This window comes from Phoca vitulina, unplaced genomic scaffold (genome assembly GCF_004348235.1).
Source record: "Phoca vitulina isolate PV1807 unplaced genomic scaffold, GSC_HSeal_1.0 scaffold2, whole genome shotgun sequence".
Classification (NCBI taxonomy): Eukaryota; Metazoa; Chordata; class Mammalia; order Carnivora; family Phocidae; genus Phoca; species Phoca vitulina.
Window position 1 is genome coordinate 86,412,360 of NW_022589705.1, and position 21,944 is coordinate 86,434,303.

The following is a 21,944-nucleotide window of genomic DNA, read 5'->3' on the forward strand; positions in this document are numbered from 1 at the left end:
TCTTAGAAGAGGTTGAGCGCTGCGAAGGAATAGAAGGCAGAGTGATGAGGATGAAGACGAGGGAGGGGTTAGAGAAAGTCATAGTTTTAATGGGATGGCCAGGGTTGGTCTCACGGGGAATGGCACACTTGAACAAAGACTTGAAGGAGGTGATGGGTTAACCTGTGATGATATGTGGGGAGAGAATGTTCAAGGAAGAGGGAGCAGCTAGTGTGAAAACTCTGAGGTGGGAAGAGCCACAGCTGAGGAGGGGGGGTGGCTGGGGCAGAGTGGAGGTGGGGGTGGGGGAGGAGGTCAGTGCCAAAAGGGAGCAGTGGAGGGAAGATTGCTGGCACCTGGTGAGCCATTTAAGGATGTCAGTTTTCCTCTGAATCAAACATTTGAGCAGAGGAGCGGCCTCATCCGGCTAGTGTTTTTGTGTCTCTGTCCACAGAGAGACATGGGGGCAGGGGTGGGGGGAGCCCAGTGAGCAGGGGCAGTTGCAACAATCCAGGTGGGAAATGGTGGGGGCTTGGCCTGGGAGCTGGGAGGAGTGGGAGGATTCCAGAAATATTTTCAAGGTAGAGAGGACAGGATTCCCTAATAGGGGAGAGAGGCATCAAGGATGGCACCCAGGTTTTTGGTCTCAACAACTGGAAGGAGGGAGTTGCCACTTAGCAAGTGGGAAAGACAAGGGTGAATCAGGTTTCTGAGGAGGGCAGGTGCTCGGTTGGGGACGTGTTAAGGTCTTGGTTATCAGAGAGACGTGCTAGTCTGGGATTCAGAGGAGACAGGTCTGGCTGGGGCATGATTGTGGAAGCCCGCCCTCCCCTCTTCGGATTTATCCCTGTCCTTCTCTGTCCCCCACTCTCTTTTTCTCTCTCCTCAGGGCTTTTTGTGTCTTCCTCCGCATCTCTCTCCCTCGGCCTCCTCTCCTGGGCCTCGGCCTCCACCCCTCCCTGCCCAGCGCCGCGGGGGGCGAGGCCCCTGGGGTGCCGGGATCTCCTGCCCCAGAGGCGCCAGCCAATCTTCCGACGTCTTGGAAGCAGCTTGTGGGCCAAAGGGCTGCGCCTCCTGCCCGCATAATGCGCTCCAATATTTATTTACATGCGGGCCAGACTATTATTTATTAAGGTATCGCTGCCAGCTGTGCGTGGGCTAATTGTTCTTAATGTGCCCCCTCCGGGTTCCCACGGCGGCGACGCCTTCCTGGCAGCGGAGCCAGCGTGGCTCGGAGCGGGGAAACCGAGGCCCGAGCGCGCGGAGTGCGGGCGACCGCGGGGTGCGGGCGCGGAGAGAGGCCAGTGCGCAGCGCAGAGGGTGCTGGGAGCGCGCCGTCGAGAGGTGGGGACGCGGGAGCGCGGGCCGGGGGTCGCGGAGCTCTCGCCTGGAGCGCGATGCGGAGTCTTGGAGCGGGTGGGGGACCCTGAGCGCAAGGGACGGTGCAGGGAAGACTGGGGGGGGTGTCTTCTAGCAGGTGAGGGACCCCGAGAGCGAGGGGCCGTGCAGGGGGACTCAGGTGGGGGTCTTGGAACGGATCGGGGATCTCAAGACGGAGGGGCGGTGCAGGGGACCCAGGTGGGGGGTCTTGGAGCGGGTGGGGGACCCCGAGCGCGAGGCCTGGCGGGAGTGAGTTTCGGACGCACGACGCTTGGGCCTCGCGCGGCTCGCCCGGCAGTGGGCGGACAGACGGACGACCGCGGGGCCCCGGGAGGGGGCCGTCGCCTCCCCCCACCCCACCGCGTAGGCGGCGGCTTCGCCTCGCCTGGTTCTCCCGACGTCAGCAGCAGCCGCCGGAGCCGGAGGGAGCGGTTTAATTGGCAGGATTTTGGGTTAAGGACAGATGTGGCTTCGCCGGGTTTGGAGGCAGGACGCGCGGGGCGGGGAGGTGCTGGACGGAGTGGGGAGGGGAGCGGGTAAAATAGACTGAGAGAGACCCCGGCTGGGCGCCCCTGCAGAGAGGAGACAAGGCAGAGGTGGGCGACAGTTGGGAGCTAGAAGCAGGTGAAGAGGGACGGCAAATACAGCTGGGGAAGAACCGAGGCGACGTGGAGGCTGCAGAGACAGCCGGGAGAGGGCGCTGGCGCTCTGACCCTCCCCTTGCCTGGGACCCCCCCTCCCCCCCCCATTAGCACAGCGCCTCCCAGGCGGCCGTCTTCCTTGCGGGAGGGGCTAGCTTGGGGACATTGATTCATTTAATTTTATTACTGGTACGGTGGGTACAGTGTCTGCCCATTCCCAGGCCTTGTTGGTGTCACCCAGAAAGTTCTCTCCTGGCTGGGAACTGCAGCTTAAGAAAACCCAGGGAACCCTGCCCTGCCCCCTAGCCCTCCCCGCCCCCCAGCACTCAGTAAAGGCTGACTTCAAGCAGGCATCCTAGCAGCCCCGTGGGTCCCCCTCTGAGCGGCATGGGGCCAAGCACATTTCTTCCTGTGAACAGCGCTGAGGGAGGGATGGTGACAGGCCAACGCTGGATGGAGTAGCCCAGAAACACGTATTTTCCACCACTCAGGGCCAAACCTGTCATTGATGGTGGTTGTAATTTCATCAGGCCTCTGGCCCTGAGGGACAGTGTTGTGCTGGCCGCGGAGCTTTCTGGAACGGCATCCAGTGGATCTGTGGGGTCGGTGGTTACTCTGCAGGTTCCCCAGGCTCCCAGAGCTCATGTCTCCACCCCTGGACCAGCTGTGGCCATGCAGGACGCTGCCACCTGCATGCAGAGGCCTTGTGGCCCAAGGGAAGAGTCCTTGTCTCCAGGAGAGCTGACACAACCTCATGGGCACCCCCCACCCATGGATGTTCTGGAATGTTCTGAAGTCTGGAACCAGGATGGTAAAGTCACCACTGGGGAGTTATCCAGCCCTCCTCCCTCATTCCCCAGATGAGGAATCTGAGGCCCAGAGTCTGTGTGCTGGAATGACCTGGGCTTTCATGGAGGGACCATTGGCGAGGGGGCTGTGGACGGTGCCTGCCCTATCTCCTTATTTCAGCATCAGGGCAGCTGGGTTTTACTACAAAGTGGGGAGGGCAGCAAGATTCATTTTCTGTGTGCCCAGCCTTCTTTCCAGCTCTGCTCCCCGTCACCTCGTGCTCTCTGCTGTGCTCTCTGCTGCCCTAGGACCCAACTTCGCCGCCTAAGTATCTAGCTTGTGGGAACCATCCTCACCCACACACCTGACAAGGGCCTTCCCGAAGACCTCCCCTTAGAGTAGCTGTAATGTAGGATCTTTAGACCCAACAAGGGCAGGCCTGGGGGGACCTGAGTGACCTGGGTCCAGGCCGCATCGCTTCCTGGGCCTCAGTATCTTCATCTGTAGAATGGGGCAGGGTAGACATTTGGAGGTTTCTGAGCACCCTTTCTAGCTCTGATAGCTCGGGACTGCCCAGTAGGAGGAGCAGCTGGGACCTGGGTCGGGTGGGCCAGGGCCCATCTGCTGCTTCCCTTCCTTGGGGCAGGAGTAGAGGGGGTGATGGGCACAAATAGCAGAGAAGAGGCAAAGCTCTCTGGCCCCCAGGAACAGCATGTGCTATGCACGAGGAGCATTTGTTACCCATTCTCCTGTGCCTGGAGCCTCCTGGTCCTCCGCTGCCTTCTGGGGAGGGACAGGAAGAGTGGAGCTGTACTTGCCTCCTGGGGGGTGGGGTGGGGAGGAGGGGACTTAGGCGGCAAGGGGGCAGTGAACCTGCGGCCCCAGCAGCTGAGCTCGGCAGAGCAGGAGAAAATGAAAAGCTTGGTATCAAATGTTCCCTGCCCCTGCGTGGCCCAGCCGCCCTGGCCTGGTGGGAGCCGGCACCCAGGAGATGTGGGGTGAGTGAACCAGTGGGGCAGTGTGTTGAAGGAGAGAGACCTGGCCCTAGGGTTGGGCGGACGTGGGTTTGGATCCTTCCCCACCTGTTTCTAGCTGGGGGACCTTGAGCAGATTAATTAATGTCTGTGAACTGGGGTTTTCTCATCGGAAACACCAAAAAGCTACTTCATAGAGTTGTGAGGAGCCCATGAGAGGCATCAATGGAAAGACCTTAGAAAATGGCTGACATTTAGGACTCCCCAATTTAAAACTTCTGATAATTTTTATTAAAGAGAGGAGGACTGGCTCACCCTCTAAGTGTGCACTTCAGCCTACATGTACTGAGCATCTAGGAGGTTTCAGGCACCGCAAAAGCCCGGTCTCTGCTCTCAGGTTGCTTGTAGTCTGATGGGGGAGACACACAGCCCTGAAATACCACCTAGAAGTGCTGGTAACAGCCATTACCTGGAGGACAAAGGACTGTGGGAGAGGTCCAGTCGGCCCTGGGGGTACAGGTCAAGGAAGGCTTCCTGGAGGAGGTGGGCTGCACGCTGAGCTCTTGGTAAACATCCAACTTGGCAGAGAAAACATGGCAAGGACACGAACAGCTTGCTTGGGGGACACTTGGAATCCAGTCTGTGTTCCTCTGTCACCTGTCGGAAGGTTGTCTCTACCAGCCCGAGGAAAGCAGCATCCTCCCCATCCTAACACTCCCTTTCCCCTAACATTGCTTCATTTTTCTGCCTTTTGCCTTAATGTATGTTTCCTTGATTTTGTGTTTCTTGTCTGTCTCCGCGAGAACATCAGCCCCACGAGTGCAGCATTATGGGCGCAGTTGTGCCCCTCACTCCCAAATTCCTGTGTTGAACTCTGAACCCCTAGGACTCAGAACGTGACCATATTTGGAGATAGGATCTTTCCAGAAGTGATCAAGTTAAAATGAGGTCATTGTGGTGGGCCCTGATCCAATATGCCTGGGGTCCTTGGATAAAGGGGGAATTTGGAGACAGTCGCGTCCCAGAGCCGAGGCCATGTGAAAACTGGGGTGGGGTCTGCTGCCACAAACCCGGGAAGCCCCAGCAGCTGGGAGAGGGGCCTGGACCAGACCCTTTCCTTGAAGTGCTCAGAAGGAACCAACCCTGCCCACACCTTGATCTTGGACTTCTAGCCTCCAGAACAGGAGACATGGCATTTCCTGCTCTGTGGTCCTTTGCTACGCAGCCCTACCCGGCAGCCCAGGCCGAAGCTGTTGTGTCATTGCGTGGCCCCGGTCACTAGGGGGCACCAGCCACAGTTCACGCATGGACTGCCCGTGCTTGAGACATGCGTTGGCGAGGGCCACATCCTGGGTGGTGGCCCGCGTGGAATGGGGGGACCTGCAGAGCCAGGGCCAGCGTGTGATGCAAACAGGGGGTCTGGTGTCTTCAATCCCTCTCGAGTCTCGCCTGCCCGCTTTCTGTTCTTTCCCGGAGTGGTGATCTTTCCTCTGATCCAACCCATCTTTCTCCCGCCCAGTGTGCAAAGCTCAGGGGACTTGGGGGCATCTCAGATCTCCCCGTGGGGGCGGGGGAGGAGGGCCGTCTTTAGACTGAGTATTGTCTCCCCACAGGGTCCTGAGACAGGTGCCACCGGAGCTGCACAAGAGTTGCCTCAGAGAGCACACAGTCTGATGGAGGAGACAGAGCCCCATTTGGAAAACCCCTGGTCAGATGGAGGAGATAAGATCTGTGCCCCTGAAGAGCCTCCAGTCTGATCAGGTCAGGGAGGGCTTCCTGGAGGAGGTGGGCTGCACACTGAGCTACACAACCCTGCCCTGGGAGAGACCAGCAAGTATGGCTGGGAGCTCCCAGTCTGATGGGGGAGACAGAACACACATATGTAGACACTAGTAAATATCCCGTAAGAAGCTGCTGCTGGGAGGAGGCCTGGGAAGGCTTCCTGAAGGAGGAGGGCTCTCACGGAGTCTGGAGAAGGAGGGGTACTAATAGGGTGGCCAGGAGGAGGAGTGGGCAGGGCAGGGCAGGCCCAAGTAGGCACCTCCTTTCCAGTTGCAGGGGAGCTAGCCCAGTGCCTGGACTCACGGGTGAGTGCGTGACCGGCACAGCCTTTCAGTGGGCTTCCTAGCCATCACGAATCACCCATTTTTAGCAGGGAAAAAAGGCTGTTGACAGGGGACAGGAATAGCTTCTGAAGCCTCCCTTCATCCCTGCCGCTGCGCTCCTCTTTCCCCGAAACGTCTCTGCAGGCCCGGGCCTGGAAGGCAGTGCACACCCACAGCGCCCTCTGCTGGAAGGCATCAGACAGCACCGCAGGCTCTGCGTGCCAAGGCATTTGTGCGAACAGCCCCGCATTCCGGCTCTGTGGAAGCCCCAGATTCTGAGGTCAGGAGTGAAAGATAGGCGGGAACTGGGTCAGTACCTGAGAGGGTCCATATCTGCAACCTGCAAGATCTTGGAGCTTAAGATCTACTTGGAGTGGCTGAAGGAGCCACCATAGACAACAGCCCCACCCATCCCAGAGCTTACTGGAGGCTCAGGAGCTCTGAGTATCCAGGGCCCCACCTCCCCCCAGGCTAGGAGGAGACCTTCTCCCAACAGATGACCTATGCCTCATTATATCGAACAGGATGTGTCCCTTTCTTTCTCCAACCCTGGATCTGGGGTGGCTAGACTTCAGGTGAGTGGTCTGGATGCTTCCAGAAGGGATTCATCATTGGGAGATTATAAGTGATGCTCCTATGAGAAGGAGGGTAGCTGCTGCTGGAGGGCAGAACGAGAGAGCTTGGCAGAGCTAGGCTAGGACTCAACATACTGTTTTCTCCCATTTCAGACGGAGATAAAGATTAATGAAGCCTAAGGGAGCTCAGGTTTCTCAGGACGCCAACAGTGCCTTGGAGGGAACTGGCACCCACAGGACAGAGAACCCAGGAGAGCCAGGACCTGAACCTTGGGCTCCCTTCCTTCTCTCCTTTTGCAGAGTTCCTGGAGAGAATCCAAGGGTACTGAGTCTCTGCTTTCCTGAGTATGTTTTTCATAGCACGAGGGGCTAGGAGATCCTTATTGCCGCCCCAGCAGGACACACACACACACAGAGACACACACACCATGCACATGTACACACATGCACACACACATATACACAAAGTGGCTTTTACAAGATGCACAACTGGAGAAGAAAAGAAAGCAGCAGGTTTCTTATAAAGATGGAGGTCGTGCCTGCTCATAGGTCAGTGAGGTGCTAAAAGAACTTCAGGTCCCCCAGCAGCCTAGAGCTGTGGTGGGAGGTCAGAGAAAGGGCTTGTCTAGCTCAGCAAAGGCCCATTACCCAGCTGAGAGTCATCCATGAGGGCCACGCCTGTGTGCATTTCTGTTGGCCTCGTCAGTCTCAGCCTGTTGACTCCTCAGATGGTTCCTATTAGGGGCTGTTAGCACATCACAGCGACGTTTTTTGGCCTGTTGGGAATTCCTGTTTTAGTCGCCTGTTCTCCCTGAAGGCTGCAAAGGGACGACCGATGTGAGGAAACAAGGTAAGGTGCTAAAGGATTTCCAGATGACTTAGGTTTGCTTTTGGAGGCAGTTTGTGTGGGTTCCAAGACAAAATGGCGGCTGGGGATGATTTTCAAATAAATGTATTTTGTGACCACTAATTGCTTCGGAGGGAAATCGGAAATGTGGGAGGCAGCTGTGCAGAGCATTGGTGGCAGGTGCTGTTAGGGTCCTGCCGTACCCCCACAGGTGGTTCAGTTCCTGGAGCACATGGGCTGGACACCCACCAATACCTGTACTTCTCTGACTGGTGGCTTTCTCTACCTGCAGAAGTGAGCCCAGCAGGGGCACCCAGGCCGAGGCCAGAAGTGCCACGGAATGAGTGCCATTTCTTAGGAGTGACCCTCAACCAGTGACTGACTGGAGCTGGAGCACACACCTCATTCCTTCTCCGTGACCTTGGAGATGTGCATCTACTCTGGTTTCCAGTGGGATGAAAGTCCACACTCATAGCCGTAACCTTCCCTTTACTGGTGTCCTTCGTGTTGCTCTTTTACTTCCTCACTTGCCTCGTTTCCGGGGATTGCACAAATACACTCTTTGCACTGAATCCTTATCTCAAGCTCTGCTTCTGGGGGAACCACCGTGACCAACTTGTTCCGATTTTCCCGGGATTGTTCCAATTTTAGCAATTTTTTTTTTTTAAGATTTTATTTATTTGCGAGAGAGAGAATGAGAGAGAGCATGAGAGGGAGGAGGGTCAGAGGGAGAAGCAGACTCCCTGCTGAGCAGGGAGCCCGATGTGGGACTCGATCCCGGGACTCCAGGATCATGACCTGAGCCGAAGGCAGTCGCTTAACCAACTGAGCCACCCAGGTGCCCTGGATTGTTCCAATTTTAAAAGTTAAAGTCCCGCATCCTGAGACTGCCCCGCACCTCAGTCCCAGGCAGACAAGGACGATGGGTCACCCGAGGGGGGATCCCAAACCAAGACAGATGTGAGCACACGGAGCAAGGCAGACAGACCACTGAACCACCAGTTTGAAAGCCAGGTATCGGTTTTGGAGAACAAAAGAGCAGACACAGTATCATTTGGTCATATCATCAGGTTCATTAGTTTTTACGAGCTAAAGGCCTCTAAGAGAACAGTAGCCACCAATGACAAATAAGCCATTCCTTTGAAAACAGACGTGGTCATACAGCCCCAGGGCGTGGTTTGCTAATTGGTGGTGGACTGAAGACGGCTGACGGTCAGGACTCCCACAGCATCCACGGGACTGGCTACTGGAAAAAGGCGGTGGGTGTTCTAAGAACAAGACGTGTCACAGGCACGGAAGGGGACATTACAGGTGAGCAGGCAAGGGAACAGGGCAGCACATTGTAGGCACTTAAGGCTCCGAGGGGGGCAAGCACCGGCCATGCCACTTGAGCCAGAGCCACCTGGGCAAATAGCAAAACTACACGGCGTGTGTCATCACATTTGACCACATTGAGGCAAGGCGCTTTGCCTTGGGAAGCGGCGGTAAGCTCAAGGCAGCTGGCTCTGAGCCAAGGAGGTTTGCAGCATGAACAGGAGGAATCCCACTTTGTCAGGTGATCTGGGAGGCGGTTCAGAGGTCAAAGCCAACAGGCTGAGGGCCCGGAGAACGCGTGGGTCAGGGAGCTCCATTGTAGGGGGCTGGGAGCCTGGCTGGGAGATGCTGCCAAGCTCCTGACCTTAGGACATATTTCTGCAGATCAGATTATCCAGCTGCAAAATGCCACATACGCCCCTGCCCTGGTTATTTTTATACTGGCACTGCGGAGCCTGCACCAGCTGAGGAATGCGCCCATTTGGTGGGGGGGGGACTGATTTCCCTAGTCCCTGCTAGATTGGTGGGAAAAAAAAAAATCTCCCAAATGCCACGGCAGTGAACACACAGCCCATTCCTGGGGTAGCAATGCCTTTCTCTCTCCCTTTCCAGGGCACTAGGATGCAGAATGCATTTGTGTTTGGGGACCACTTGGGAGAGGTTCCAATACGCAAGTAGTGAATAGCAGCATTTGGACCCTGCAATAGCAGGTGCTTCTCACGGGTTCCAGTGGGGCTGGTGAGTGGGGTGGCCAGTCACCAGGCGGAGGCTGCACACAGATCAGGGGAGACTCCTTTCCTCACTTCCTTTCATTGGGGGTCCCTGCGAAGGAAGAGGGAAGATTCCCCTCCTAGCGAGCAGGTGAACCCGCCCCCCCCCCACAGCAGGTAGTTTTCGAACTCGCTACTCCATTCACCCCGTTATAGCAGCCGAGGACAGTAGATGTCATCTGTTTTGTCCGCAGGCAGGGGAAGGATGGGGAAAACGCAAGTGCTACCTGGAAGCCGGTGTTTATTTTCAAGTCCAGAGCAAGTCTGCCCAAGTGTGGGGCCCAGTTTTCCCAGGATCTGGAGTTGATCTCAGCTGAGGGGGCCCGGAGGGAGGACTGTGTGTGTGGCAGGAGGTTGGATTCTTGGGACACTTTGTGGCAGGGACTCCCTTGTCCCCCCTGGGAAAGGTGGCCCATCGCAGGCCAGGGTCCCACGCTGCTCTAACCCACTATCGGTGTCGGAAAGCTCAGGGGCTGTCCTCTAGTGCAAATGATGCACCGTCTGAGGCCACCCCTACATACGGCAGCATCAGAGGTTGGGGATGTGGCAGGCGAAGACATACTCGCCCCAGAATGCCAGGGAGTGGGGAAATGGTTCATGGAGCAGACATTCTTCAGATGCTTCTCACCAAGCTCCAAAAGGACAGGAGCACCAGCCGATGTGTTCACTCTGCTGCCCCAGGAGGCCTGGCATACAGGAGGTTCTCAATAAAGGCTCTTCCAATGTCAGTGCCTGAAGATCCCTAAGGGAGATCTAGACCAGTGTTTTCCCAACCGAATAACCTGGGGGAGAGCAACCTTCTGAATCACCTCTTTGGAGACTGACAATACACATTTACATATTCATGACTCTGAGTCTGTCTTGACCTAAAGAAGTCTGTTTTCCTTGTGTTTCCCCAACATATTTGCGTGCTGGACAGTTTCTCGTGAATTGCTAATTAACATATCAACCAAGGAATAGTGTTGGAAATGCTGATTGAGTGTAACCTCCTCATTCTACAAAAGATGAAACAGGGCCCCGAGAAAGCAAGCAACTTGCCAGAAGTCACACAGCACGCTGATGGAGTTTAGACCAGCACTGAAATTCCCCGGCGCTCCTCAGTGTTCTTGCCGCTGAAGGCGGCCTCTGTCGGACAGGCCATTAGGCATGTGCACTCTCCTGATCCTTCAGCCAGGCAGGGCATAAATGTTTCTTTGCATCACCTAGAAAGCAAGGGCTAGCTTAACAAAAAAATCCAGATCCAAGTTAATCCCAATTGCAGGAGCAATGTGTCCCTCCTTGAGAATTTCTGGAACCATCTTAGCTTCAGTGCATGTGCTAATTACCTAAGGTTCTTATTTTTTCCTTAAAGCTAGTCCCTTCTGCTCTGGGCTTGGCAATCCTGGGGGCAGTTTCCGGAGACTGCGTGTCATCTCAATACCTCTGAAGGCCTTTAAAAAATGTCTCTTATCCAGATGTCCCCCAAAGCCCTGGGGTTATTTGATATCCATGAGGATTTTTCCTCTACCCCTTTGGGTGCTAGGCTCGGGAGCCAGGGGCTGTGGATGTCAGCGGCCCAGATTTCCAGCAACTGTTCCTGGAGCAGGATCCGAGGACATTCCCTGGAGAAGGGGGTGGTACACTTACCACCTTGCTGGGTTCTCGGTTACTCCTTCCAGTTCCACACTGGGCCACCTTGAACCTGCTCACTGTCCACACTGAGCCTGGAGACCCCGAATCAGGTGGCTCGGGAGGCTGGTGGCCCAGTCCAGTCTCATCGTGTTAAGAGGAGAGGGGCCCAGAAAGTACACGCAACTGGTTCAAGGTTACACAGATAGCGCAAGTCCATGGTCACTAAGGGGTAAGCATCACAGAGGCAGAGAATCTGGGAAAGTTGGAGCAGGGGCAGCGCCCCAGCTCCTGCGCACCCAGCAAGGGGAAGCCACTTGCCCAAACGAGTGCCAGGAGTTCCCACCCTCGGCCTGACAGGTGCTTCCACTAATGGTGGGCCAAGGAGGGGATGTTACACCCCTCTCTCCTTAACCCGAAGCTGGGGCTGCTGGCTGCATGAGTGTTACTTTTGTGCGGGGAGGTGTGTAGGGAGGCGACAAGGCTGTCCTCACACCTGCTTGAGGCCTTGAGCAAGAGAGCCTAAAACCCTTATCCCGCTCAGTGGCACTGATTTTAAGCCAACGGCCCAGACTGTCATCCATGCACCACCTGGGGCAGTGGTGGCCACGGTGCTGGTGACTGCCCGGCTGGGTTCCTCCCCAGAGGGTGATTCTAAAGCACAACACTCAGCCAAGCGGCAGACAGGACTTTATATGAGGTCTCCAGCCCCTTCCCCTCCCTTGGGGATGGATCACCAGGTTTTCGGAGCCTCAGCAGGACCCCAGTGGAGGGAGGCCCTCCTGGGGGATTTTGCAGCACAGCAGGAGGGCAGGGCAAGGCCCCAAATCCAGGGCAGGCTGTGTGGGGGGCAGGATACCACATCTTCTTCTCTACGCCCGAAGGGCATTCTGCTGGAGCCCCTCTCTCCCTCCGCCCCTGCTGAAGACCAGGCATTTCTCGAGTCTTCGTGAGGCTGGGACGTGCGCCAGAGCCCACAGCCCCTCCACAGGTCAGTTTGCTTTGTGGGGACCTCCAGATCTCCCTCGAGAGGGACTGGCTTTGTGCCAGGGCCCTGGGGCCCGAAGGGACCACTTGGTGAAGAGACATTAAGGCCTGGAGAGGGTGGTGTGTGGGTTCAGCCTGGAGTCCCAGGCTGCTGGACTTCCAGAGGAGTCTTCAGGGCAGAGACGACTGGGCGCCAGCCCCCAGGGAATCTGAGGCCGCACCCGTCACCACAGGGTACGTGTGGGCTTGAGAGAGGGAAGTGCCCAGGGGCTCTCTGCTGGACAATTCAAGAGTCCTTCATTTCTTTGAATAAATCCCCCTCCCAGCTGAAGCTGCTGGCCCCAAATGCGCTGCAGCCAAGCACTGGTTCTTTGTTGCAGAGAGGGACCCCGAGACCCCAGAATGGAGCCGACGCAGGGGCTCGCGTGCCCCTCAGCGCCAGCGGAGTTCGCCTCGCACAATTCCTGAAACTGTGCAAATTATTTAAGGTGTTGCCTGGTTTCTCCACCGGCTTCTGTGACCATGTCTATTTTGTTTGGACTATTTTTGCACAGACTGAAGCTTAGTTTTCACACCTCCACTGGCAGGGGGTCTCCCCTTGGCCTCCCGTCTCCTCTTCTCATACTGGAGGTCGCCGAGAGTCTGCAAACTAGAATATACTAAGGGCTTCCAAGCCCAGGGAAAAGGCCCCCAAGTGACTCTTTGTAACATGTTGGGAAGGATGGTTCTCCAGTGGGTTTGTAAGTGGGATTTCGGGGTGCCGGACTGTCACCGTGGAGACAAGGTGGTCTCCCGTGCCTAGACGCGAGCTTGCGGGTCTGGTTACTGACAGTCTTTGGGTTCGCTCATCCACCCTTTTATTTTGGGGGGACGTTGCCCACGGGACCCTCTTCCAGAGAGAACTGGGGTTTAAACTGTATTTTCTCTCTCCCCACCCCACGGCTGCCTGGGCGTCCGGCCGAGAGGAACCTTGGGAGCGTCTAGAGATCTAGTCCAACTCCCTCGCCTCACGCACTTATTTTACAGGTGGGGAAACTGAGGCCCAGACGGGGTAGGGGCTGGCTTACAATCGCACAGCTAGGTGGTAGCAAAGTTGGGATTGAACTCAGGCCTCCTGACTGCCAGTCCAGGGCTCTTTCTAGCAACCGTTATATTGGCTACAGCTGCAAAAGCTCCCCCCGCCAGGCCCGCATGGTCCCCTCCCTCTCCTCCCTTCCCGCCCCAACTACACGTAATTTGGGTTATAGCAGAGCATGTTGAACTCCAGGTTCTCGTCCCAGTGCCGCAGCAGCACGAAGAGCTGGCGGGCGGCCGCCTTGAGGGTGCCCCGCGTGCGGCCCTCGGGCACCTCCTGCTTCTCCAGCCACCAGTTGGCTTTGGCGGCCACCAGCTCCCACTCAACGAAGTAGGAGGCCGAGCTGTGCTCCAGCCACGCCAGTGCCACCACCGTGGCCCACAGCTTCCCCGTGTGTTCTGTCACGGCCCTGGGCTCCCAGCCTGGCTTGGCCTCCCCCAGAGGCTCCGGGGAGAAGCCATCACAGGAGGGGTGCCGCGCGGAGGGGCTGGGGCACAGCTGGGGGCTTGGGGTCTTAGACTCAGGCTGGCGGGCGGTGAGGGACACTCGGTGGCAGGTGAAGGGTGAGGTCCACTTGAGCTTCTCCATGGGGATGTGGATGGCCTCGCAGAAGGCTTGGTTGAGCAGGAAGGCTCCGGAGGCCAGCTGCAGAGACACCTGTGTGTGGGGGAGCCCCTCAGTGGGCCTCAAACTTTTTAGCCTGTGGAGTTCCAGGCCATGCAAAAGCCTGGGTCCACACAGCCCGCCCATTCATCCCCCCTCCCTGCCCCCAGCCTGCCCCTCACGCCTGGGAGATCTACGGGACACCCCGGCCAACTGGGCATCTCTGAGCTTACCCCACGGGCCCTTCAGACTGATCAGGCCCAACCCAACATCTTCCCCTCACACCTGCCTCTTGTCCTGCGCAGGTGGGCCCTGCTCGGCCACTGGGGCCGTCCACTGCCATCTGACACACTCTGGGCAGCTCACCTCCCGGTCCCTCCTCCACACTGATCAGTTTCTAAGTCCCAACAGGTGTACTTTCTACTCAGCTCTGCAACCCACCAGCTGCTTCAACTTTCCTCCCCTGCCCCATCCCCCCAACTCCTCCTCTTTCCCGAATTTGAAGGGTTTTGGTAAGGCATAGACCATGGCGCTCTTTGGAGGCCATCAGCTCAGTGACTTCAAGTTTCTCTTAGAATCAGCGATTTCCAGATCGCTGGCTCATCCTCAACTATCCCCCCGCCGCCCACCCCCAATTCTCCGGCCCCCAAGCTCTCTCCTCTCTCCACTGCCGGCCATGACTCCTCACCCTTCAGGTCTCCGTCTGACCACTGCACTCCTCAGGCAGTCAGGCTTCCTTCCTCCCTGACCTCAAGCCTGAAGTCAGTGTCCCTCCGGCTGTCACATGTCCCGCACTAAACCCGACCTCTGCTCTCACATCGCCCAAGCATCAGGAGTGTCTGGTTCCTTGTCCATGTCCCCACTAGACACTGAGTGCCATGAGCTCAGGGACTATGTCCATCCAGTTCAAGGTTGCCTCCCAGGGTCTAGCACGGTGCCTGGCTCCACAAACACTTAATACAAGCACAGTGCTCTGCAGCCCAGGAGGTTTGGAAATTCAGTGTGACACTATGCGTTGGGTGTGTGGGGCCTGGGGCTGTGTGGTGCAGCTCACACCGGGGCCCCTCTCCCAGCACCCTCTAGTCCCCAAGCCCTGCTGGGCCCCCTTGCTCTTCAATGCAGAGACCCCCCCCTGCAGACCTGGGCTTCTCACCCTGCCACAGCATGCTGGGCTGTCTGCAGAGTCGCTTGCTAAACATGGTGCGTGTCCCTGGGGTGTTAATTTTACTTACTTGTGAGCTATTTCGAGGCTTATTTTTATGTATTGGAAAATAAACACACATAGATGGTGGAGTAGAATGCAAAATTCCTGTGAATTTTTTAAAGCAAAGAGAGCAGATTGCAAAGAATATTCGTGATGCTGGTGCTGGCTTCTAGCAACACTCTTAGGCCCCCGGCCCTTGCCCTGCTGGCTACTTGGGTGGGAAGCTCTCAGTCTTCTTCCCTTTGTGAAGGGGGAGAGGTGGGCAGGAGGCTCACAGGAAGGCCCCTCGGAGTGTGTTGGGGGTTGAGGTCTGGGGTCTGGGGCACTCACCAGCGGGATATAGTCGAAACTCTGGCTCCCTGGGGTTGACTCTGGAGCCTTGGTCAGTGGCTTGCTCAGGAAGCCCTTGGCTGCTCGAGTCAGCAGCCTGGACTTGCTCAGATTCAGCCTGGGTGGGTGGAACCGGGCAAGAGTGGCCAGAGCTGCCCCCCCGGCGTCCCTGGTCATCCCACCCCCCAGCGCCCGCTCAGCTGCCTCCGAAAGTCAGGGCCAGAAGGGAGGTGACAGATGGCTTTCTCCGACTTCCTCATTTGACAGCTGGGGAAACTGAGGCCCAGGGAGGGGGGCTTGCGTTTCCCGAGTCAGTCAGTGAGTTAGCAGCAGCCTAGATGAGGAACACGTTAGTGTTCTTTCTGTGACCCTCTTCCGATAGTGTATTCTTGTTCAGCCCAGTGGTCAGAGAATCTTAGGCTAGCCCTCCCAGGGGGTTTGCACCTGCATGGAGACCGTAGACATGTCGGGGGGCTTCCACAGTGCGAAACCAGGAGACAGTGTATCTGGGGGTAGGAGGCCTTCTCGATACCCTTCAGATTGTTCATTTTTGTCTAAATGTCAGGCTGGGCCTGCTTTCTGCCTCCCAAGCCAGGGACGGCCCCGGGGGTCAGCCTACCTCTGGTGGAAATCCCACGTACCTGGATCCAAAGAGAGAGTCTGAGGTCTTGAAGGAAGAAAGGGTATTGGTGGCCAGACTGCGCAGGGGACCTGGAGAGCCACAGAATGACGGTTGGGGCCTGACAGATGACCCTGTCCAAGTGCTCCCTGCCAAGCGGGGAAACAGAGGCCCGGAGAGGAGAAGGGGCCTGCCTACATCCCTAGGGGTCCGAGCTAACCGTTAGGCTGCAGGGCTGCTTTTGACCCAGGTGGTGTGGGGAAGGGTGAAATACGTATGTCCACGTGTAAGAAATAGACCTCCAAGTTTCCGTGGCTGGTGGCTGCTGGTGTCTTCTGGAAGGTTACCCACGGGGGGCAGTGATGGCTTCATATCAGACCCCTCATCCCTGAGTGGGGACATTGAATTTCCTTCCCTGGCACATTGCTGGAGGCTTCTAAGCAGAGTTAGGTGGTAGAATGGTCCCTCAGCTGGGAACTGGGAGGTCCAGTTCCAGGCCCAGTGTTGTCACTAACTTGCTGTGTGACCTTGGGCAAGTCACTTTACCTCTCTGAGTCTTAGTTTCCACGTCGTTAGATTAAGGATGCTCCTATTAATCTCACACAGGGATGTTTTGAGGAATAAATGAACCACTGAGGACTTTGTTGGGCTAAGACACTCTCCTGGCCCAAGGATCAATCACTGCCACCATCTTAATTAAGGACAGAGTTGGCTGACTGCCTACTCACCTTCGGAAGCAACATACTTCTCGCGGCCCGGGGACGTGATCTCATTGAAGGGCGCGGTGGGGCTTTCCTCCATATCTACAACAGATGATGAAGCCACTGAGGCCTGAGCTCCTCTGGCCCTCCCTTTCTCACCTCTCATCCCCCCAAGGAGAGTGAAGGTCCAAATTCACAGTACCTGGGGGTGGGCTGGGAGAGCAAGGTCAGGGTGTCCACCCCTGCTTGTGTGGGCCTTTGTCTTCCAGAGAGAACACCATTGCTCCCCCATAAGAGTCAGATACACCTGGATTCAAATCCCAACCCCCCCCAACTAGCTGTGTCACCCCAGGAAAGTTACTTCCTTTATAAGTTTAGACTGAAAATTGGGGATCGGACTATCCATCTCACGGTGTTGTTGTAGGGATTAAGGGAGGTAATACCCAGCTAGTGCTTAGTGCCTGGCCCAAGGGAAGTGCTCAATAAAGCCCAGAGCTATAGACCTAGCAGGGCAATGGGAGCAGGTCAGGGGCCTGAGGGTGGGGCGAGGGGTGGGCATCAGCTCACCAGGTCTGTGCCTCACTGAGGAGGGGCTCATGCCAACTCTCCAGGAGGCACCAGAACATGGCACTGACTTGTCAGAGGGCTCTGAGCCTCAGTTTCCCCATCTGTAAAATGGGGGATAATAACTACATAGTCTGTTGAATATGCATCATCAGGGTGATTATTCTTATGATCGTTATTTCAAGGGCTGGACCAGGATGGGCAATATACCACAAGGGAAGAGTATAAAATATGGAAAAGTCTTCATGCACACAATTTATCAAAGCCTCTGTCTCCCCTCTGAGACCATTAGTGGCTCTGTGAGGGCCCAGAAGCTCTGTTTTGGGGGCTCGGGAGCAGCACCACAGCGAATTAGGGACTGGATGTGGAGCAACTGAGGCAGGCGGGAGGCCAGCAGCATGGTAGTTCACCTCATGGGCTCTGGAGCCAAGCACTGCCTGGGTTCAAGTCTTGGCTCTACCATGTATCTGCTGTGTGACACTGAGTAAGTCACTTAACTTCTCTGAGCCTCGCTTTCCTCACCAACTTTGTCAGACGCTTGGAGGAAATTAGATTAGAACAGCGCCCAGCACAAAGAAAACTCACAGTACATGTTAGCTATTGTCATCCTTGGGGAGAGAAAGGGCTTGGGATAGAATAAGAGTTTAGAAGTTACAGACACTTGGGTGTGAATCAGAGGTCAATGAAAAGAAGGGATTGGGGCGCCTGGGTGGCTCAGTCGGTTAAGGGTCTGACTCTTGATTTCGGCTCAGGTCATGATCTCAGGGTCGTGGGATCAGCCCCACGGCAGGCTCCGGCTCAAGGGGAGACTGCTCAGGATTCTCTCTCTCCGTCTGCCCCTCCCCCTGCTCTCTCTCAAAATAAAGAAATAAATCTTAAAAAAAAAAAAAAAAGAAGGGATTTGTGATTTTGATGGAAGCCATGGGCCACCAAGAACTGGGCTATGGAGAAATGAAAAGGTAGCCAGAAATTTCCTCTAGACGGGAAGCCCAGCTTGGCTCAGGGGTTCCAGCAGCTTCCCCCACCCCCAGTTTGGGAGGCTCTGAGGGACCAAAGAGCTGGCAGAGCTTTTTAGTTGTGTAGTTACGCATTCTTCTACCCCTCACACACTGTTCCTTTTTTTACTCCATCAATGTCTGTGAGAACTTTCGAGTCCCCCAGGTAAAAAATTATTATGATCTGGGTGTCTGGCCTAGGGGCCAGGTGGGACTTCTGATGTCCTTCCCATGCATAGAAGAAGGCAGGAGATACATGAGAGGGCACGAAGGAAGGGGTTAGGACTACTGCAGCAGCCAGGCTGTCTTTGGAGGGACCAAAAGACATGCAGACATTCAGGAAACAGAGGGTTAAAGCTATCCTGTGAATTAGTGCCAGGTCACAAAAGGGTCAAATCATGGATGCTTAAGCCATAGGCACAACGAAATCAAGCAAAGGCAGAAAGGAAGCTTTGGGAATTCTGAAAGAAGCAGATGGTAGGACCCAAACAGATGGAACTACCTCTTGGCCCTCGCTTTTCCCCTTGTGTATTAGTTTTCCTGGCATTTGGTGCCTGGGAGGACTCAAGAGATTGGAGTCAGGGAACAGGCCCTGGGCTCTGCAGACTTTGAAAGGGGAGAGGTGGAGGGATGGTGCGGGCACACGGGCTCCCGGCAGCTCTCTCAGCAAAGCTGTGTTCATGGAGGCATACTTGGGCCAAGCTGAGCCTCCGAGAGCCTGGGAGGCCTGGCCTCACCCTGGTCCTGCAGGGGGCCCAGAGGGCAGACTCAGAGCCTGGCTTCCAGGGGGCCTTGGATACCAGGGTGCCTCTGGGGCCCAGGCTTCAGAACACGCCTGAGGCAGCTCTTACTTAGGTTCTGGAATTTGCCATCTCCTGCTGCCGAGTCTTCCCCGAGCAGGGTCTGAGACCGTCCGAAGCCAGCAGCGGCGCCCCTCCACTGTCGGGTCAGGACCTGAGAGTTGATCATCCGCCATGCAGCACCTTCATGAGGACAAGGAGAAGGGGTCAGATGGATACACTTGGGTCAGTCCTTTGCCTGCCTCTCCCCCAGGGCTGGCAGGAATGATTCTCCCTTCAGTCTGTCACTTGTCCAGAGACAGAAAGACATTGTACAAGGTAAGACCATGAGCTTTGGAGCCAGAATGACCTGGGTTTGAACCTCAGCCCCAACTCTTAGTAGCTGGATGGGGTGCTAGCCACTTTGTGCCTCAGTTTCCTCATCTGGAAAATGGGGATAATAACCTTGCCAGGTCCATGCTATGGCCAAGACAAGGCTCAGGAAGCAGCAATATTTTTAGTTAGTTAAAAGTCTGCTTTTCTCAAGAACACCCAATTTTCCTTCTCTCCTAGTTTGTGGTCTCAGAGACCAAGGTCCCCATTCCCCTCCCACAGGACAGGGCCTCACCAACGGGGGATGGATAAAGAGAGATGAAGCTATAGCACTCTCAAGTGTGTTTTGGGGAACCCCACTCTTGGAGAACACTAGTCTGTAAACTATTCCTTAAAAAAACGAGGAGTTCTAAGGGGAGGTAAGTTTGGAAGAAGCTGCAAAATACAGTCCCTTCTCTGAGCCTCCTGATGTATATTAACATACTAAAGGCTCTAACAAGTTCTGCAATCAAGAAAACACTGGGCGTTGAGCTTTATTTAATCCAGTGGTTCCTAAATGTATTTCCTAAACTGGGACTTCCTAGTTTGTGCTGAATGGCCATGCTCAGGACATGCAACTAGGGTTCTAGTTTCCTGAACCACACTTTGGGAAGTACTGATCCAGGTCTTAGGGGGCTGTGGGACTTGGGTTAAGACATGGGCCAGGACCCTGAACCTTCCAGGCTGTGGGCTATAGACACTAGGATGATCTGAGATGGGCAAGGAGGGTGAGATATCCTGAATGTCATTCAGGATGACAAAGCCCAGTGAATGAGAATGTCCAGTGGAGTAACAGTCTGGGCCTCTGGCCAGAACCTGAAATGAGAGCAACCCAAAGAAGGAACAGGGTCGTCGATGATTTTGATACCACAGATAAAAAACAGCAGGGGGAGGAGGGAGACAGGAACAAGGAGAGGCACATTTTGTTTTTAAACATTCTTTAGAAGTTCTGCTAAAAAAAAAAAGAAAAAAAAAGGAACTGCAGAGGATGCGAAAATGTAATTCAGGAAAGAAAAAGTACATATAGTTAATGTACCTATGAAAAGTATCTCACCAAAAAAACTAAAAAAATTCCCCAAAGAGAGATTCTTCCCTTGCCTACGAGCCTGGCAGCGTTTAGAAAGATAAGCAGCACACAGTGTTGGTGAAAAACAGACCCCCAAACAACCTTTCCAGTCAGGTCACTTTGGCAAAACACATCCCAGTTTTAAATGGGCAGACTTTTTGATCCGCAATCTTACTTTGGAGAGTTAATTAACCCCAAGGAGATAACCAGACAGGGGCACAAAGATGTTCTTTGCACCATAATTTATGATAATCAAAAGGGGAATAAATTGAAGGTCTAGTACCTGGGGGGCTGGTGGAAAAGGTTCTGATAAACCTTAAGTGGTAGTGGAGAGGAGTAGGAGAGAGTACAGATTCTGCAGCCAGGCCTTGAGATTCAAAGCCTGGCTCTGCCCCTCACTGCTGTGTGACCTTGGGCAAGTAACTTAACTCCCTCTGCCTCTACCTTCCCATCTGTAAAATGGGGATAATAATAGCATCTACTTTGTGGAGCCGTGTTGAGGATTAAGTCATTCGATGTAGATAAAGTGCTTTGGACCACTGTCTAATTGATGATGAAAGTAGAAAACACTGCAGCTATTAAAGTGGTGATAGACAGTCACCTTCATGGAAAGATTTTTTTCCACACCCACATTTGGTAGAACACAGCACATATTGGTATAATCCAATTCATGAAAAATTATCTTTTGATTTCTCTGCATGTAGATATTCACAGCGAGAAGTCTGGAAGGATAGTCACACCAAGGAGGTAATTAGTTACTCATTTCTGGATGACTGTCAATTCCAGGCATTTTTATTTATTTTATGTCTTTCTATATTTTAGAATTTTCTACGGAGAGCACACGCATTGTCCCAATTGGAAAAGTACAATAAAGTCCTATTCATTTGGTGGGGAAAAGGGAGTGGGGTGGTTTCATTGCCTTCTGAAGAGCAGTGGGGGGGCGGGGGGCTCATGTACCCACCACCCTATGGTGACTGAATCATCGGCCAGGAGCCTTTTTGCTTCTAGGCCATTCCTTATACCCCTCTCGGCAGGTCTGTGCTCCTTTGTGTCCCAGCTCCCCTCTGACAGCCAAGGGGGTGCTGCTTGGCCCTCAGACGTGCCCATCTGCCTTACCAGAGTTGGGGTACCCCACCACGGTGGGCAGGTACCGGCTCCTGCTCACGTCCACAGGCACAAAGACCGTATACTTGCTGATGACATTGCAGGCCTTGCTGGCGTGCACAGCATTCACCTGGTAACGGCGGCTGGACCCTGTGGAGGGAGAAACCGGGGGTCAGTGTGTGGATCCGGAAAGTCCTACCTGGCACAGAACTTCTGGAAGCTAAAGGAAGGGCTAGGCCAGTGGTCCCCATCTTTGGGATTCCATAAGCCCTTAAAATCAAGGGGTCTGCCCACTTGCCAGTTAAGGAGATTAACCCCCACCCCCAAGATTATTAACCTCCATCAGCGTTTCATAAAATAAGGACATTTTAATGTAAAAGAGCTAAGACATCTAGGACAAAAAGATAGTTACACCCCTTAAATAACTTGAGTGTTATTTAAAAAAATCCTCTAGGTGCACCTGGTGGCTCAGTCAGTGGAGTGTGCCACCCTCGATCTTGGGTTGTGAGTTCGAGCCCCAGGTTGGGTGTAGAGTTCACTTAAAAATAAAATCTAAAAAAAAA

The 21,944-nt window shown here is 54.9% G+C and overlaps 1 protein-coding gene and 1 long non-coding RNA gene across 5 annotated transcripts in view; one reads left to right on the top strand and one right to left on the bottom strand.

Moving 5' to 3' along the window:
• The window catches only part of LOC116624372, a 55,938-nt gene extending 47,983 nt beyond the window's left edge, over positions 1 to 7,955 (top strand). For 2 of the 4 annotated variants that reach the window (XR_004297885.1, XR_004297884.1), the window contains 2 exons: positions 5,377 to 5,524; positions 6,013 to 7,955. This is a non-coding gene — a long non-coding RNA (uncharacterized LOC116624372). The remainder of the gene's footprint in view (positions 1 to 5,376; positions 5,525 to 6,012) is intronic. The other 2 variants (XR_004297887.1, XR_004297886.1) reach the window with 2 other exon arrangements.
• Positions 7,956 to 8,138: 183 nt separating this feature from the next.
• Positions 8,139 to 21,944, bottom strand: part of VWA5B1 (von Willebrand factor A domain containing 5B1) — a 59,648-nt gene continuing 45,842 nt past the window's right edge. The window contains exons 17-22 of the mRNA XM_032392224.1: positions 21,394 to 21,531; positions 18,912 to 19,043; positions 16,529 to 16,603; positions 15,823 to 15,892; positions 15,182 to 15,299; positions 8,139 to 13,701 (exon numbers count right to left, since the gene is read on the bottom strand). Coding sequence (XP_032248115.1) covers positions 13,195 to 13,701; positions 15,182 to 15,299; positions 15,823 to 15,892; positions 16,529 to 16,603; positions 18,912 to 19,043; positions 21,394 to 21,531 — 1,040 coding nt within the window. The 3' untranslated portion in view covers positions 8,139 to 13,194. The remainder of the gene's footprint in view (positions 13,702 to 15,181; positions 15,300 to 15,822; positions 15,893 to 16,528; positions 16,604 to 18,911; positions 19,044 to 21,393; positions 21,532 to 21,944) is intronic.